The 18,317-nt window shown below is 33.1% G+C and overlaps 5 protein-coding genes across 8 annotated transcripts in view; 3 read left to right on the plus strand and 2 right to left on the minus strand.

Annotated features, from left to right (window-relative positions):
* LOC128674085 (general odorant-binding protein 72) overlaps positions 1-18,317 on the plus strand; it is an 85,302-nt gene that overhangs the window by 12,124 nt on the left and 54,861 nt on the right. The window lies entirely within an intron of this gene.
* On the plus strand, positions 270-4,255 carry LOC128674078 (general odorant-binding protein 28a). Its single transcript, XM_053752388.1, has 5 exons — positions 270-555; positions 2,402-2,578; positions 2,931-3,048; positions 3,330-3,415; positions 4,052-4,255. The coding sequence occupies exons 1-5, from the start codon at positions 289-291 to the stop codon at positions 4,073-4,075; spliced, it is 672 nt and encodes a 223-aa protein (XP_053608363.1). The 5' UTR covers positions 270-288; the 3' UTR covers positions 4,076-4,255.
* Positions 4,447-6,498, minus strand: LOC128674086 (general odorant-binding protein 28a). Of its 2 annotated transcripts, none has more exons than XM_053752401.1 (5): positions 6,405-6,498; positions 5,906-6,085; positions 5,221-5,335; positions 4,918-5,008; positions 4,447-4,588 (listed from the first exon to the last, which is right to left on the minus strand). In XM_053752401.1, exons 1-4 carry the CDS (start codon positions 6,447-6,449, stop codon positions 4,923-4,925), a joined length of 426 nt encoding a protein of 141 aa, XP_053608376.1. In that variant the 5' UTR covers positions 6,450-6,498; the 3' UTR covers positions 4,447-4,588; positions 4,918-4,922. The 2 variants fall into 2 exon arrangements, with proteins under 2 accessions (XP_053608376.1, XP_053608377.1); XM_053752402.1 differs by having other exon boundaries at positions 4,914-5,008.
* LOC128674082 (uncharacterized) lies at positions 7,429-13,176 on the minus strand. 2 transcript variants are annotated; one of them, XM_053752394.1, is made up of 5 exons: positions 13,041-13,176; positions 8,810-8,986; positions 8,438-8,552; positions 7,864-7,949; positions 7,429-7,570 (listed from the first exon to the last, which is right to left on the minus strand). In XM_053752394.1, exons 2-5 carry the CDS (start codon positions 8,981-8,983, stop codon positions 7,553-7,555), a joined length of 393 nt encoding a protein of 130 aa, XP_053608369.1. In that variant the 5' UTR covers positions 8,984-8,986; positions 13,041-13,176; the 3' UTR covers positions 7,429-7,552. The 2 variants fall into 2 exon arrangements, with proteins under 2 accessions (XP_053608369.1, XP_053608368.1); XM_053752393.1 differs by lacking the exon at positions 13,041-13,176 and adding an exon at positions 10,037-10,182.
* Positions 10,735-17,564, plus strand: LOC128674089 (uncharacterized). Its single transcript, XM_053752406.2, has 8 exons — positions 10,735-11,099; positions 11,610-11,777; positions 13,091-13,208; positions 13,857-13,942; positions 16,007-16,174; positions 16,852-16,969; positions 17,221-17,306; positions 17,443-17,564. The coding sequence occupies exons 1-8, from the start codon at positions 11,040-11,042 to the stop codon at positions 17,458-17,460; spliced, it is 822 nt and encodes a 273-aa protein (XP_053608381.1). The 5' UTR covers positions 10,735-11,039; the 3' UTR covers positions 17,461-17,564.

Consider the following 18,317-nt stretch of genomic DNA (forward strand, 5'->3'; position numbering starts at 1 on the left):
ACTTTTGTCATGCAATAAGATCTCGTTACAACAGTAAAAACTTGTTGAAAAATGATATGTTTTAAATAACTGATTCTACTAATCTGGTATTATTGCGTCAGTAGTATTTGTAATACACATTTTCGTAGGACAGACATAGGACAGACACATAGTCTTTAACATTACTTTAACAGTTTTCAATGTATATAACTAACATTAGATTTTAATGCATAATTTCTATTTGACTAATAACTTTTGTCGTGGGGTAATGGTAATACGCCTGCGGATCGAAAGGTATTTGGTCTACTTATGAATATGTATAGGTACCATAATTTACGGAAACCACAACAACTATATCGAATTCTAGGTCAGATTAATCTGAAACCATGTTTCCTGCAGCCCAAGGCTGGGATTACCGGTAAAGTCATGCTGAATTTGGGTAAAATCATGCTTTACTATATAACTGGGTGTACTATTGATTGTGCAATTCAATTGAGTTTGTTCGAATACACAGTGATCATGAATAAGTTGAATTTTGTTTGTGTAGCTTTAGTATGCGTTGCTGGATCTATTTTGGTAAGTACAAGGAATTATACTAATGAGGAAATAGAATAATAATTTGAAAATATTCAATCGATTTTGATAGCTCTGCATTCTTCTCCATTTTCATAGTGGTCTGTGTATATCTGAGGGTCATGTTCATTACAGGCAATGAAACATAAAAACTTTCTTGGTAGGTCTTATTAATGAAGTGGTTCGCCATTGCCTTCTCCATTTCACACACAAGTTAATAATCAATCAGTGTGCAGGTTTCGCGATGTTTTCCTTCACCGGACGCAAGTGTCTACTAATAAGTAGGATTAGGTAATGGCTGAAAATCAGTGCTGGGCATTTTGCTTAACGTAACACTGAGCCCTCGCGTCGTCGCCTAATGTGAAGCGCACACACTTTTTTCTTGTTTTTCTATATGTTTGTGTTCAAAATAAAGAGCATTCTTTTTTTTTTTATTTTGGCACAAGCAGTCATTATAAGAAACATTTTACAATAAAAATAACATGTAGATATAGACAAAATAATGCCGAAAATATAACAAAAAACATAATAAGTATAGCGTGTTGACAACATAGGTACTATTTAGTTGTATATAAAACAAGAACAGATATTATACATATAAGAAGAAGTAACAGATTCACGCAATTACAATACATTACATAAATAGTTTAATACATAAAATACATACAAACTTGTTTATTTATTTATTTATTTTTCATAATTTTTATTAATTTTCATTCTATTCTATAGAAGAAAGGAAAGGCCAAAATCGAAATGGAAAGAGTTTCCTTCTCTCTCATCTGAGCATTATCCAAGTTGCTTCCCAACTTGTAAGTATAAGCATCGGGGGCAATGACTTCTTTACTACTTTTTCTTTTCCAATTCGTATGGTTTTCGGCATCATTAGTACTCAGACTATTGATTGGCACATATATTCTCATTGACAAAGCCAGCACCTTTTGGATTTGCCGGCCAGGCCCTTGAACAGCCACACATGATTCCTACGTCTCTTGTCGAAATATAACAAGTGTATTATGAGTGTTATATGAAAGGCATCTATGAAATAAATAGACAGTTGTGGAATGATTCTATTTAAAATTGCATATGGTAAGGAATAATTAGAAGTTAGGTTATTGCAGTGTGTTTATGACACTACAACTGATCTAATTAAGTAAAGTGACCAGGTAAATTCAGGTTATTAAGGATGCAGCTCAGAACAATGAAGGTGCATCAATTACAAAGCAATGGGAGCGCATTAAATACAGTTACATGCAATTACGATGAAACTCACGTTGTACGAACTGCCAGTTCATACGGTCGTGTTTAACTGTCATGGCACGGTTTGTTATTAAAAAGATAAGAAACCTTAATTGATATAAAATACCTTTTGGTAGGTATTGGCGCCGGGAATTATCGGGTTTCTTGATTATTTACAGAAAGATGATCAACCAAGCTGGTAATAGACAAATCATTTTATCGCATAAATGCATAAATATTTCTACGCTTATAAATATGATTAAATTTGTGTTTTATTATTTTCATGCACACTTTTAATTTATGTGACAGACAACAATTAAAACGATTATTTTGGCTGCTATTAGTCCCGCAAACTTCCAATAATCACTGTTCCTTAATATCTCCTATGTACAGACATAGCATACTTAATTACAGTTTTATTATATGTATCTACATCTAATATATGTCTTACTAAAAAATATGTCTACAGTGCATTATTATACTTCCATTTTAGGACGTCATATAAATGTTATCAATATCTTCTCATTCTGGGTGGATAATGTTGTTTCGTTATAAGACTGTTATCGGTTGAAATTGAGTCCATTATCAAAATTGGCCTTTTGGGAACTTTCAGGCAGTGTCTCCAGCACAAAAGGCGGCAATCCAAGCGAAGCTGTTATCAGGCGGTTTAGCATGCATCAAGGACCATCCGCTCTCAGCTGCGGATATCAGGGTGTTTAGACAGAAGATGCTGCCGGACAACGAGAACGCGAGGTGCTTCGCGGCGTGTTTGTTTAAGAAGATCGGCATTGTAACTATACAATATTTGTTTGAAATTAAAGCGTAATATAGCTCAAAAAGTTTTGATGCGACAAATTTTCTTCTTCTATATCGTTTTCTTTACATGCGAAACCTTTGATGGTTTTTCACTTCAAAAACCTTTGATTTTATAAATCATCGGATTTGGCTCCTTAGTACAGTTCTAAATTGACATAAAATTTCAATAGCTTAAATATATTCTATACATTTTTGTGTTCATTCAGAGTAATTAACTACTATAAGAATTATTTAGGCACATATCTACATCAAAACGAATATTTTTATTGGTGGAGGACTATAGCAATGTTGATGACATATATATATAAAACTCACTCTTCCTTCAGATGGATGATATGGGCAAACTTTCTGCAGCCGGGGCTCAGGACAGTGCCAAATCAATCTTTAAAAACAATGACGAGCATTTGTCTAAAGTAGCAGAACTTATTGGAGAATGTTCTTCAGGTAAGATAAAAAAACAAACTTCCAACTATTTGTAATTTCCACTATAAGTTGATAAGTTCGAATAAAAACATATAAATATGTATAATTATATTTGTGACACATCTGTTGTTGTAGGCGTCTATCTGGTATTGCAGGTGTCCATATACTAACTGTGACCACTTCTCATCAAGTGGACTGCAAGTGCCTGTTTGCTTGCGCAGAATAAAAAACTGTTAGACAAAAACCATGAGTTTTCAAATGATTCACGTAAATTTATGTGCTTTTAATTTAATTAATTTCAGTGAACGAAGAAATGACAGTGGATGGTGATAAAGGATGCGACCGAGCCAAGATGGCGTTCACGTGTCTTACTGATCATGCCCCGAAGGTATTACAAATAAATAAATATATTAGGACAAATTACACAGATTGAGCTAGCCCCAAAGTAAGTTCTAGACTTGTGTTATGGGATACTAACTCAACGATACTATATTTTATAACATATACATACACAGATAAACATCCAAGACCCGAGCCAATCAGAAAAAGATCATTTTCCATCATGACCCGACCGGGGATCGAACCTGGGACCTCTCGGTTCAGAGGCAAGCGCTTTACCACTGCGCCACCGAGGTCATAATAGTGTCCTATGTTGATGATTTATCAGCTAGTTAAATGCAGAGAACCAATCACAAAATTGCTTATATTATTATAAAAACTTTGTGTTATCGTGGGTGTGATATCACATCATGGCACCCGACCATATATTTCTTTTATCTATGCACCCGACTATACATATATTTCTTTCAAATATGAAAAAGAGTTCTTATAAGAAGTTAAAGTTTATGTACAGTCAGCTCAAATTTTTTAGTTTATGAATGCCTAGTTTTTCTATGCGATGTTACAAAACTCACATAGAAATACAAACTGAAGGGACTGAATTACATTGCTGTGGACTAAATTATTTTTGGAAAAATTACTTATCATTTGTTCAGTTCGTTTATATATTAATTTTTATTTACAGTTCAATTTTGACATCGATTTTTGAAAGGATCATCAAAATTATAACCCCAGAAAGAAGATAATGTCGAAAGAAATCAATATTTATATAGAAATAAGTTCATATTGTAAGCATCGGATAGCGAACTTCGTGACATGTATTTATTTGAATGTTTGGAGTTTATTGTGTCAAACTTATTTGTACCTGAATAAAATCTTCGAAAAAAGTGTAAAATTTTCATTGTATTATTCCTTTTAATTTTAATAATTCCTTTATTTAGTTTTATCTCCTGGATTAAATCTTACGCGCTTCTCCCCAAAGAAATCTGGCAATGCCGTTATAAACAACAAAGTGAGTCCCATTCGTGGTCTCAAATGACACCGAAGTGTCTAATAAAAAAACACCAGTAAATTTTGCAATAAGAAACTATATTTTACTAATAACACTAACTTAACATTGTCCACAATTCAAATATGTTATTTTAATTTATTTCCAATTCTTCTTTATCCATAATAGCCAAGTAGGTTGTTTTGTGGCGATTGCATTCAGCTGCACGACTCTCTGGAAGCAAGGAAAATCAAATAAGAAAATATTTAATGGAAATGTTTAAAGAACAAGTAATTCTGTAGGTATTTAAGGACATTATTAGGAATAAATTAAGTACGTATTTCTACAATAATTAATTGTGCAGTAATAATAAAACTAACTTAAAATTTTAGATTAAAATCTAAGTAGCTTGACTGAAATTAATTAAGGCGGAAGAATTTATTACTTAACTTCAAATTCACGCGGGTGAAGCCGCAGCCACAAGCTAGTGTCTTAATAAGATATAGTTATTTTAAAGGCTGCTAAACATAAAGCTAAACGCACGCTTTGCTTTCCTTACCTACACGCCTTATTTGGAGTTTTCTACAAAGCAGTGGAAAAGCAGCTTAGCGCGTTCACATCCCTTTTCACCATCCGTAACGGTTTCTTCGTTTACTGAAAATACCAAAGTATATAAATAGATGCAACAAAGACGGCGAAAAGCAATTGCCACGAAATTCCTTTTCTATTACTTTTAAGTTTCACTTTAGTTTCTTCTATAGGAAATTACGACAAAAATAAAAACTAGTTTATTTATGAATAAGTAGGATTTAAATGCGTTTTTTAGTACATTCGTTGGATTTGCATTTATAAAATCTCAATCTCACCTTTGGCGCAAGTGCTGATTAGTTCTTTAATGGTCTCAATTTCTTTCTCTTCATTAAAAATTTCTGTAGCTTTTTCAAGATTATCAGGTTGGTACAGGCTTCCTTTGTCGTCGAACTGAAAATATATTTGGAATATGTTTTACATTCCTAATTTTATATTCACGTTTGTAACATTTTGTTATTATTTTTAAATTTGTATTTAAAATATAAGTGGTGTACTAAATCAAGATCATATATATTGTATTTGTATCAGCGATCACAACCTGCTTTTTATACAATATATATAGTAACTTCTTGAAATTTTTGAGCAAAGGCGCAAAAACGTGAAACGTTATAGTATAAACGGATAAATCTAATGTTGGAATTGTGAAACGTCTTCATAATGTCAGAATAATTGTGATAGATCCATTAAAATAGTGAATTCCTATAATCCTATAGGATGTACGACGTTCTTGAATAGATCAATATTTATTTCACTATTAAATAAAGTGTACCTATATACGAAACTCTTACGTCATAGGCTTAAAATTTCTCCTACTATTGAAGGAAAAAAAGAGAGGTTCCCCTCTCTTTTTTTCCATGACGTGGCCTTTCAGTATTTTTTTGAGGTTGTGCGAATGGCTAACGACCTATCGACGGAAAATACAAATTGATACGAAAACCACATAAGAGAAAATATTATTACCAGCCCAATATTCCTCAGGACACAAGCACTGAAGCAGCCAGCATGCTCGCTGTCAGGGAACTGCCCGCTCTTGAACAAGGTTATATCTTCACCAGATATGGGATACTCCTCAATACAGGCTTCACCTGCTGTCACGAACTTCGCTTGGAGTGTAGCCACGTTCTCCGCTGTGTCGTTTGCCTGGTGACATTACATCATTATAAATTAATGCATTTGAATTTAAAAGCACTTTGTTAACATTATAGCAATTTATAAAAACTTTATTGCTTATAGATAACAAGAGGTGCAACTTAATGCCATATGGCATTCTCTGTCAGTTAAATCTTAGGATCAAAAGTAAAAAGGCAAAAAGTATTGTGCTAAAATTACAACAAAAAATAGTAATACTTAAACTTTACACAATACTTATCTCAAAAATGTCGTCGGGGTACAAAGTCAAAATGGACCCCGATTGAGAACTGAACATATTCCTACCTTATAAGAATATATCAATACTAACCATAGCGGTTGTAGCTAAAGCCAATAAAACTGCAAGGTATTCCATTGTAGAAACACTTAATTATTTGGTATCCAAATACTTAATGATGTTTGTTTTAGCTCCCCGGCATTTATATAGTAACAATTGTTAGAAAAAGCCAATATCCTGTGTTCAACCTTCGATCAGACATGGGTTGTTCTCAGAAGTTGACAATGATGGCACGCTTGTTAGTGTTCTTTCATGTTTCAAAATTGCAAGAATTTTTGGATCAACCATAAATAAATATATTAAGACAAATAAATATATTAGGACAAATCACATAGATTGAGCTAGCCCCAAAGTAAGTTCGAGACTTGTGTTATGGGTTACTAACTCAACGATACTATATTTTATAACATATACATATACAGATAAACATCCAAGGCCCGGGCCAATTAGAAAAAGATCATTTTCCATCATGACCTGACCGGGGATCGAACCCGGGACCTCCCGGTTCAGTGACCTGCGCCACCGAGGTCGTCAGATATTAAACCATAGTTTTAGTCATGGCGCTTATGAAAGAAGATATATACTACTTCCTACAACAATTTATCACCCAAGATCTGTAGTTTCCTTGTATAAATGTCCTTCATTTCGGACTTGAACAGTTAGTTATGTTAAAAGCAATGTAAAGGCAGTAAAACAATATCCATCTACAATATAATTATACTTACTGTTGCGATCTAGGTTCGATTCTAATAACTATATGTCGTCTCAGTAGTGGTTCTTATTGCGTAGGTATGGATAAGATCTACTATTGAAAAGTAGTTTTGCTTTAAAGTTAGTTAAACTGATCTACCTATGTAGAAAATTGGGAGAAATGTTAAACTTAGGGAATATAAAATCGATTTAATAACAGACTGTACCGATTACATATTATGCCATGATAAATCGTTGGATAACTTTAAACTAACTATAACTAACTATCCAATATCATGTGGTTATTTTTATGATAGGTAGAGGTGGCACATACATATATCGTATCGGGGAGAATAATACGTTAAAATTGTTGTTTGAGAGAATTTTATTCCATTAAAATTAGAAAGTAAATATTTATACAGAAACGGTATTCCAAAATTTTTTAGCCATTTGTCTTCGTTGTCTCCGAACATCTTGATAACATTCTTTATTTACACTTCAAATCCGAACTGAAAAATAAACACAATAAAATTAGTAATCATTTAAAATTTTTTGCTAAAGCTTAAAGGCTTAAACTTGTACTTATAATTTTTGATTAGTTACTTAAAAAAATATTTTCTCCAAAATCAAAATGAAAGTTTAGGGATAAAAAGTACAGTAAAAAGTACTAGCGTGTGTTAATTCAAGGTATCAACTTCTACATTTCCAAATATGAGCGTGAAGACGTAGCAAACATATTCATAAACTTTCGCCTTTATAATATCGGTGGGATCTATTACGAAAGTGGATAATGGGAACTTACTTGGGAAGCGTTTTCAAGCATACACTTGAAGGACATGATGGCTCGTTCACAGCCCTTCTCACCGTCACTGACAGCTTCCGTATTCACTAGAAAAATCGTAATAGGCAGTTGAGTAAAATAATTATATGCAAGAGATAAAAAAATATTAAATATCCATAGCGTAGCGGCTATCATGTTAGTACACTGTCTGTAGAATTTATTGGAGAAGGGAATACAAGGTATTTTTCTCTCTGAGAAGTTTTTCTTATTTTTGCTTTAGTCTATTTAAAAGGATCAACTAGATACTGAGCTAGATTAATATAGCCTATAGCAATCTTGGATAATGTACCATTGTAATGGTATAAGAATTTTTGAAATCGGTTCGGTAGTTTCGGAGATTACCCGCCTCAAACATACAAACTCACAAACGCTTATCTCTTTATACGAGTAATAATAGTATAGACAAGCTTTTATCTACATTCACCTGTCTCGTTGTCTGTAATCAAATCTTTTTTTTTAATAGTATATAATATTCTATAGTATGTAATAGTATTAGTAAATAGTAATAGTAAATAAAATTCTTTATGAAACGTACCGTGCGAGCAGGAGTGAAGATAATCACCAATCATTTTCAGTTCGTCTTCATCATTGAAAACTTTCTTTGCTAATTCCAGAGCTGTTTCCTTCTCCACCATTCCTTTATCGTCCATCTGAAAAAGAGGAATTTGTTGAATTTGGAAGAACAACTGCTGTTTGTACATAGTGGTTTATTTAGAAAAAATGCCATTTTTCTAAGCTATAAAACAAATCTTTATTTTTTCTAGACTGCGATGACCAAGTGTATAGTGTAAATAGAATAGAAGAACGCTTACGCTTAAATGTTGAAAATGGTCGTAAAGTTTTGGACAGAGGTGAACGGTATGCATTGAGAGAGGATTTAGTAGACTATAAAGGTGGTATATCTTACCATGCCAGTTTTCCTCATAACACACGCCAAGAAGCAAGGGGCATTCTCTCCTGTAGGGACCTGCTTGGATCTCAGGTTTTTGATGTCCTCCTCGGAGATCGTATTGTCCTTAATGCATTCAATTCCCATCTTCTCGAAATGACTGTGAATCATCGCTTTTTGCTCGTCAGTCATAGCCTGTAAATATGTTATAAAACTTTTTAGTGTTGTATAGCTTTTGACTAATGAAAAAGAATACTAAGACACTTCAAAAATAAACTCTGTCATACAAACATTTTTAATTTCTTTAATATCTTAATATTCGTTATCAGCACGAAGAGCTCTAGAATTTAAAGGAATTTAAGCAGATATATTTTTGTTGTCACTATCGCTGTGTATTTTATAAAGATTTTGTGGTTTTCTTTCGAATAAACTCGGAGTTCGAAACTAAACAAAAAGGACTCGAAGATGTCATCTGGAGATCAGTTAAATGGATCAAGTCTACGTTCTCTCGCGGGGATCACTCCACTAAAAGGGCGAGATGGATATGCGATTTGGAAATTCCGAATGAGCATGTATTTAAAACATGAAAATTTGTGGAATTGTATAAGGGGTTATCCAGAAGGTGACAGTACTCCAATAAATGTGAAAGAAAGAGATGATGAGATCACTTTGGCCAAGATATGCTTGACTTTGGATGGCCCAGCCATCACAAACGTCAGGAAATGTAAGAGTGCTCAAGAAGCATGGAGTGCTTTAGCAGCGGCTTACGAGGATAAATCCTTGGGACGTAGGTTAGCATTGGAGCGGAAGTTGTACAGGTACAATTTAAGTGATTTTGATTGTATGGAAATGTACAAAATATATGGGTACATTTACACAATGAGATTGAATTTTCATTCTCCAGAATGAACATTCGCTCGCTTGGTGTATGATAATACTCTGCTATTTGTGTGATATTACTTATATCATCGGTGTTATACGTACATTATTGAGTATCTGGTCGATTTATTAGTATTCAGTTTTCAGTATTTATTGGGTTTTGGCTGCGTACATAACCTTATTTTTGGAACTGTTAAGTTAATATATTTGTTTCCTTGTAATAACTTTGTTGTTCAAAAAATAAATACGTGGATAACAGAAAGATACATCTTTGGAAAGGCGGACTAATACGGCAGGGAATAAGAAAATACGCAAAAATTTACGTTACAAAAAAACTGACTGATTAAAAAAAATTAGTGTACTCACAATAGCAGCATATGGGGTTAATGTGAAGAAGTATACGCAGAAAATCAAAGCAATTTCCCGAAACATCTTGAGATTTCTTTTGATCCTCCAACACAGCGAGTACTAAAATGAATTTGACAACGTTTGCCGAATTTCGGCAATTTATACTGCCATACCTGATAATTATCCAAAACCTAAAGTATTATTAGAAGTTGTGGCTTCTGCATTGACATTGGTATCAATTACAGTAATTTTTGTCTGCAAAGTATGGGGACAAGCCTCACTGTCTATTTGTATGCAAAAAATCGCGAAACAACGATTGTACGAGTACGTGTTCAGGAATACATCATTTTGATAAAGCTTTACATTTTTATCAATTGTTTATGTTCATTTTCAAATCTTATTTTAATTAATAGATACGTACTTATTTAAATAGTGGGCCCTCAGACGCACATAAATATGTTTGATAGAAATGCACGTTCCTGAGAACGATGCATTTTTAACAAGTAAGTATGAAAAAAATCTGAATTTTCTAATGTATGTCTATCTAGATATCATTAAGCTACTCTGGACGTTGATGTTTTGATAAATTGCATAACGCTCCTATTAAGATTTTTTTTTTGCTTGCTATTATTGCTATTATTTATCGTTGTATATTAAAGGTATTGTAGGTATCTCAAATTTATGTCATGTCAATTGCACACATGTTGTAATCCTTTCAACGAGTTCACAGTAGTGTAAATATGATCAACAATAGTAAACAGCTTTTGTATATCGCCATTATAAACTTATTCACGGGTATTTCCAATTTTATTGCTGGAAATACAAATTTAGATGTTGTAATAAAGGGATAGAGCTCATATTCCTATTCTAATGATGATGATGTTATTATGTGCCCTATTGTAAAAGTACCAAGCAAGTTACTTCATATAAAATAGCAATACTTTTGTTACGCACAAATCTGTTAGAGTCGTTCCATTAACGTTGACTTGTTGGTTAGTATATTTCAGAAATATTAGTCAACATGTCTGATATTTCTAAAATTATCTTGTTCAGCTGTGCTTTCATCAGGTTTTTTGTTATGGTGAGTGGATATATCTTTATTTTATTACTTGGATTAAGGGTATCTCAGGTGTTATATGAGGCTATGAGTCCATATCTTCAATCTCTCCTAAACGTTTCGTAGTACGAATGTTTCTCCTATTGATTTCATCACGAAATATCACTATAATATAATCATTCACGAAATAATGAATGAATAAACCATTTGAAATTGGTACACTTAATAGGTGGTATACTAAAATGTAAGTCACCTGTTCAGCCATTATCTACGTATGATAATGCAAATTCTAATACGAATATTATAGTATATAGAGTATATAGACACGATTGAAGCTGAATACTTTCTGCACAGATAGCATTAATCAACCTAATTTTAGCTACAGTAGTTTAGTTACTTACTAATGTTTGCATATTAATTTATTACTAATGGCTGCATAAGAGTCTCCATTCCATTCCGCTGTATCTTATTTTATTCGACCCTAACACTTTATTGTTCGTCGTAAATAAACACCATGTAAATTATCTTCTACAGGGAGATACAATAGAAGAACTAAAGAAGACCTACGCAGACACCATAATGGCTTGCGCCAAGGAGTTTCCTCTAACAGCAGCTGGCCTGAAGCAGCTCAGAGAAGGCTCGCTGCCTGAAGACCCAGTGGTCAAGTGTCTCTTCGCGTGTACATACAAGAAGCTTGGCATGGTAAAGTTTCAGTTCAGCTAGATCATTAAGGATAATTATCCATTGATATTAATATGAAAGTAGTCAGAATTGAAGATTTCAAGGCAGCAGGACAGACTTTTGACACTAGCGATATATAAAAAAAAAATATTATCAAAATATCGTCAATTAGGTACATATTCATAGACCTCAAATCAAAATAAACCTGATTATTTCAATTATAGACCGTCATTAAGGTCAATCTTTACATATTATAAGAGTTCTTCCATAATCTTTTGCCCGAGGGTTCACCCGCAACAAAAATTGTATGAATTGCATTTTCCACCGACCTAGTACAAAGAAAGTTTACAATATTTTTTCTATTTTTGCAAAGTGATATATATTTATGCGATGATAACCGCAAATAAGCACAATTCGTTAAGTGTAGTTCGTCCGGTCTAACAAAACGACCTATGAACCATAAACAAAAGCAGAACCACTTGCGACCGATTAACCATAGACTACAACACACGTCGGAAATTATTAAAACAGCCATGTGTTTCAGTCAGCCAAGGTCGTTATAATGGCTACAATTATATACGATCACTCTTGGCATTTAAATTGTCACTGCCGGTGGATATGGAAAAATTGTAATCGACCAAAATGATGTTATCATTCGGCACATATTTGTCTTTGATCATAATAGTATATCCATTTGCGTGTGGTTTCCGTCCTAGAATAAGACCACTAAGATATATCCTTTCGTCGATGTCGTAAGAAGCTGCTAAGGGATAAGAACAGGCTAGCCAGCTAATAGGCAACCACAGCATCCCTAAAGAGGGTGGTCGTAACAGAATGTTCAATTTTAAAGATTCAGGTATCTTTTACGCAAATGAAACTAGGAAACATGCGTAGATGAGAGAAAGAGAGGTTCAAGTGAGGATCATATGATCAACATCATAAGAAGTTGATCGACTTCATCACTTCATCACTTGGGACAACATCGACATCACAATTTGAGAGCTAATTATTGTCAGATACATTTTTACTTTTCATCGCTTATCCTTCTTAAATAATATACCTCTTTAAGAAACGTTGCAAGAAATGTCTCTTTGTGTATTAATTTGCTCAATATATTTAAAACTATATGTTGCCCGGGTCTTCGCTTCTGTGGGAATTTTGAGATAAAATATAGCCTATACCAAATTGGGATAATGTACTTTCTAATGGTGAAAGAATTTGTGAAATCGGTTCGGTAGTTTTGGAGATTATCCGCCACAAACATACAAATTCACAAGCGCATACCTCTTTATAATAGTGTGGATGACGTAAAGATTTTCAACTTGCTGTTTCAGATGGATGAGAAGGGCCAGCTGTCAGTGGACGGTGTGAAGAAGATCTCCCAGAAGTATCTCGCAGACACTCCAGTTAAGATGAAGAAGGCTGACGAATTTACGGATGCTTGTAGCAGCGGTATGTGAATTCAAATTATTTATTCAATTTAGGACGATATATGTCACTGTCACAATGAAAAGAATACCATTAAAATAAAGTTATATTATGAAATGGTTTTGATATACATACAATACACACGCTCTATAAAGCACTAACCGGGTAAGGCAGGGGCGTGGGTTCGATACCCGTTCGATTTCAGTTTTAATCAAAGTTTCCTTTAGTTGTATGGAGCCCACCGTATCTCTAGATAGCCCTTTCCCTAGATTTTTTTTTGCAATCTGCGCAATAGAATTTCCTCTTGAAATGCTAAAAGTAACATTCGTGTTTTGTGACCGACATCGCTCCTGCGTGGGGTGTGATACTGTGTATGTAACTGTTATGAAGATATGTTTATATGTATATAGATATATGATGTCATAATTGGTAACTGATAGTCAGTAATTGAAGCCATACACAAAGTTCCATTCAAATTCAAATCATTTATTCAGAAATTAGACCTTCACAGGCACTTTTTCACATCCATTTTTATATTGAATAGTAATATCTCACTATAGAACAAAACTGTTTCAAAACATATTATTTAATACTCGATTGCCGAATATCGACTAATTGATATAAGGTTTTTATAAAAAAAATAAGTATTTGTAGTTTTTTTTTTGTTCTTAGTGAATAACGTACCAGTCAGTGATGGGGAGAAAGGGTGTGAAAGAGCGGCTCTTATCTTCAAATGCAGCGTTGAAAAAGCACCTCAGGTTTGTAACATAGTATAGAAACTAATAATATGTCCTTCTGATAGCACAGCACAGACACAGCATTCGATTGAGGTATTTTTTTATGTGGAGATCTCCACATAAAAAAAAACCTTAATCGAATGCTCCGTTTTAACGTGAAAGAAGGACAAACAAATACTAATATACTAAACGGCTACCAACCATCGATGGTTAGTAGCCGTTACTTGTAGCTGGATAGCTAAATCACTGGAAATATTGCGAGAAGTCACACAGAGAGATACAGAATCATTAATCTTATCTCGTATGTACACTGTACAGACAGCGCCCACTTAAAGTTTTATTATATGTATATGTTAGGATCCCAACTCTCGATCAATTTCTGTGATCCCAACAGCGTATTTTGATAAGTATTTATTTGTATTTTTTTAAACTCCTATTAATATTTTCAGTTTGACTTCGTGTAATGGCGAAAATAAGCAGCATTATTTAAACAACAGAAGACAAGTGAAAAGTTAGATATTTTAGATTTAACTAGATTTATTGTTTTTTATTAGCCCTTAGATGGTTGTTAGTTACGAAATAAAATTTATTATAAAAATGACTATTCCATTTTATTTGTATATTTATTCACCTACATTCATCCTCAAAAGGTCATTTTACTTTTGAATTTCATGTACAAACGGTTATGGTGTGAAAGTACGGCTCGTGCTATCCTTTGCACGATCAAAAAAATCTGTCTGATTTGTCCTATTTTCATAACATTTTTTTTTAAATTATGAGGTCTGTGGCCTGTTTATTTAAGTTTAAATAAGTGACGACTTTATTTTAGTATATGCTATCGAAAACAAAGACTATATAACAACTCTCGCTGAATGAGCTCTAATTACGCTACAGCACATGCATGTGAGTGAGTTTCTTTTTTTTTATCCAAGATTTTTAATATAATGTCAGAATGATCCTTATATTTCTGACATCCCCTCACTGGCTGTGTGACATCTAGAAATGTTATTTTTTTTTTGTAAAATTAGTCACGTCCATGGTGTTCCATATCATTACCTAAACATAATATGAATAACGAGCCATAAAGTTTCGTAACTAGCCTAAATGTCTGTTTACATGATCCATTTTAAGATTTATTTGTGTTATGTTTAGACACATGAATCAATTTTTAATGGCAAGTAATTTCAATCACGATGTACACATATATAAATGACAATTTTTTCGTTGAAATGCACATTTGGATAAAAATTTTTAAGTTTACTTGTTTAAAAAAAAATAATGAATAAGTTAATTGTATTATCGACAGTTATAGCATGTTTCTTTAAGGTTACTCGCGGCGAGGTAAGAAGATAAAATAATATTATATACTTCTTTAAATTATGATGAAAATTCTGATTACAAACATATTCTTATAAATATTTCGGGGATTATAACGAGGCCACATTTTTTTCTATTTCAAGAGACAATGATGAGAAAAAGCGATAATATAAGTAATAAAAATTCAATAGTAAAACTAAAAACCTTCTATTTTGTTAAATATAGGTATAAATAAGCCAGGATCAAGTTTTCTATAAGTAAATTTATTGAAATTTTCTGCAAAGGTTATTCATGAAATTGTCGCAATTATTTATATTAAATGCGTAATTTATATGGCTTCTGATAAACCATGAAATAATATGAAAACGGATACGTTGTCTACAATTACGTTTTATCTATAACCACCAAAATTTATAATAATATAGTCACGGAAGTGAGCGAGTAGTAATTTTATTGAATTTCCATAGTATTTATACCTGAAATTCTACCCAGAACCATCATTTCCAATCTAGTTTCACTAAAAAATAATATTTTAGGTTTTAACTTCATTATGGTAAAAGTGTTCTTAATAATTTTGATCTTAGGTTATGTGTATGTAAGTACCAGCCTGTCTACACGTACTATGGACTAAGTGATTCCTAGCGTTTTTAATTTATTTTATTGGTCCACTGATTGCATAAAAAAATTGTTTAATAAAATATGTACCTACACTATCTCGAAGGTGACTAGGATGATTTACTTATTTGGAGTCAAAAACTGTTTTTTTAGGCAATAACTGAAGATGAGATTAAGATGGAGTTCACCAAATTGGTGATGAAGTGCACCAAAGACCACCCGGTGGAGATGGCTGACATGATGAGTCTGCAGAAGCTGATCCCCCCGACCAAACCTGAAGTCAAGTGTCTACTAGCCTGCGCTTATAAACTGGACGGCGTTGTAAGATTATATTTGTACTTTGTTATAATTATATAAAATAGAAAGAATTTGCAAAAAAAGTACAAGATTCGATACTTTATTTGAACATACGAAAATATAAAAAATGTAAAACTCCAGATAATAAAAGATGGCAAAATTGATTTAGACCAATTTGAAGGAGAAAATAATAGTGTCGTGTAGACGAAAGTGAAGTGATAAAATCTAATAAAAATAAAGTGAAAGATAATGTGAATTGGACCGCCGAAAATAGAGACAGAAATACTATTATATCCCCTCGATTAGATCTATGTTTTCAAGAAACATGGAAAGTATCCTGCCGGATATTTATAAGCGTTCTATTTGGAAATTTATGTCTGAGAAAGAGAGAGAGAGAGAGAGAGGCCGATGTTCAGTGGTATTATAGCAGTTCACAGAAACACTCTTCACCGCAAACAAGTTTCGAAATATCTTTTTGTTTCTCAAAATCTAGATAATTATGTATGTATCTTGATAAATAAAATGAGATATAAAAAATCGGCGAAACGCGCTTTCGGTGAACAGTGTTTTTGTCTGATGTTACATACTTGTTGTATTCTCGTAAGTTGTAGGTAATTTCAGCATGGCAGGTTACTAAAGCATTTCAGTCTTATAAATTAGGGATAGGGGATGATCGTTGCTACAGCTAACCTTTATTCCAGATGACAGAAAAAGGCTTGTATAGTTTAGACCACGGTTACAAGCTTGCAGAAAAAATTAAAAATGGAGATGAAAAGCGATTGGAGAATGGAAAGAAAATGGCTGATATTTGTGCCAAAGGTGGGTTATTCTCTTCTTGAGCTGGCCTTCGTTACATAATATAAAACAAAGTAGATTCTCGCTGTATACTAATATTTTAAAAACTATTTGGCGGATTTTGTTGTGAGATTTTGTGTGATTTCTGAATGTTTAGTTTAAGATGTACATCTTAAACTATTAATTTGTTGTAAATCAGTATGTAAAATAATTTAAATTTTTAATCAGCGGTATTTGAGTAGGAAAAAATAATTGGAAATTAATTTCGTTTGCAGTAAACGAGGTGGAAGTTAGTGACGGGAATAAGGGATGTGAACGCGCTGGTTTGATCTTCAAATGTACTCTAGATAATGCTCCAAAGGTAAATTTTGCATTTTATGAACTTTTGATCATCTTTACTCTTTTATAAATTAATTAGATTTATTGGGCTTCATTCAAATTTATTCACGTTGGATTTTTTTGGAATATTATTAAACATGTTTTTTTTTCCTTTTCAGTTTGGATTCAAGGTTTAATTATATGAATTGAAGTGATGCTCCACATAATATTATGAATTATTGAAAAGATATGCAAGAAAAAAATCTACCAAAATGTATTAGCCAAATAAATATATGTAAACTTCAAAATTACGCGTTTTTATTTTTTTATTACGTATGCCGATGCAGTCGATGGGCATAGCCTGTAGCAACCTGTCATTATTTATTTAATCCTGATTTCACCAAGCTGTAAGATCCCAATTTCAGCAAGGGATATAGAGTCTTTTTCAATTGCTGATTTGAAATTGGGATTTTAAAGAAGTGATGCTGTTTCTGTATTTAGTACTGACTCCTACACATATACACACACCTGAGGAACTACTGCAGTGGTGGAACATCCGCAGAAGGTCATTTCAGAATCGTCTCAGTCATGGCTTTAAGATTCAGAAGACTGGTAATATTACCAGAAAAAAATATCCGTGCGCAAGTAAACAAAATAAGGCTATAGTTACAAAAACATCAATAACAAATTTTTGCGCATTCTATACGCAATATTCAGCACTAAAACGTTATCTCCTATTGAAGCAACTGCAGTAGATTCTGCGTCTATTATTTCATAGTGGTTCATCTATTTTTCAATAGATGGCTTTAGTGGTGCTAAATATTCAAAGCCGGCAATTGACTATCGGCAAACAGTTCGCCTTACTAGGCTGTAATAGACGAACATTGCTAGTTTTTTTCCTTGGATGTAATACAAACTGCGCAATGTATGGTGATTGGCATCGTGCATCAATCTGAATTCAGTCTTACAGAACTCAGGCGGATGAACGACACGGGAAGCACTCAGTCAGACTAATGTCCCTAAATTAGATGTGATCAAAATTAATTAGTATTAC

The sequence above is a fragment of the Plodia interpunctella genome, chromosome 12 (assembly GCF_027563975.2).
Source record: "Plodia interpunctella isolate USDA-ARS_2022_Savannah chromosome 12, ilPloInte3.2, whole genome shotgun sequence".
Lineage (NCBI taxonomy): Eukaryota > Metazoa > Arthropoda > Insecta > Lepidoptera > Pyralidae > Plodia > Plodia interpunctella.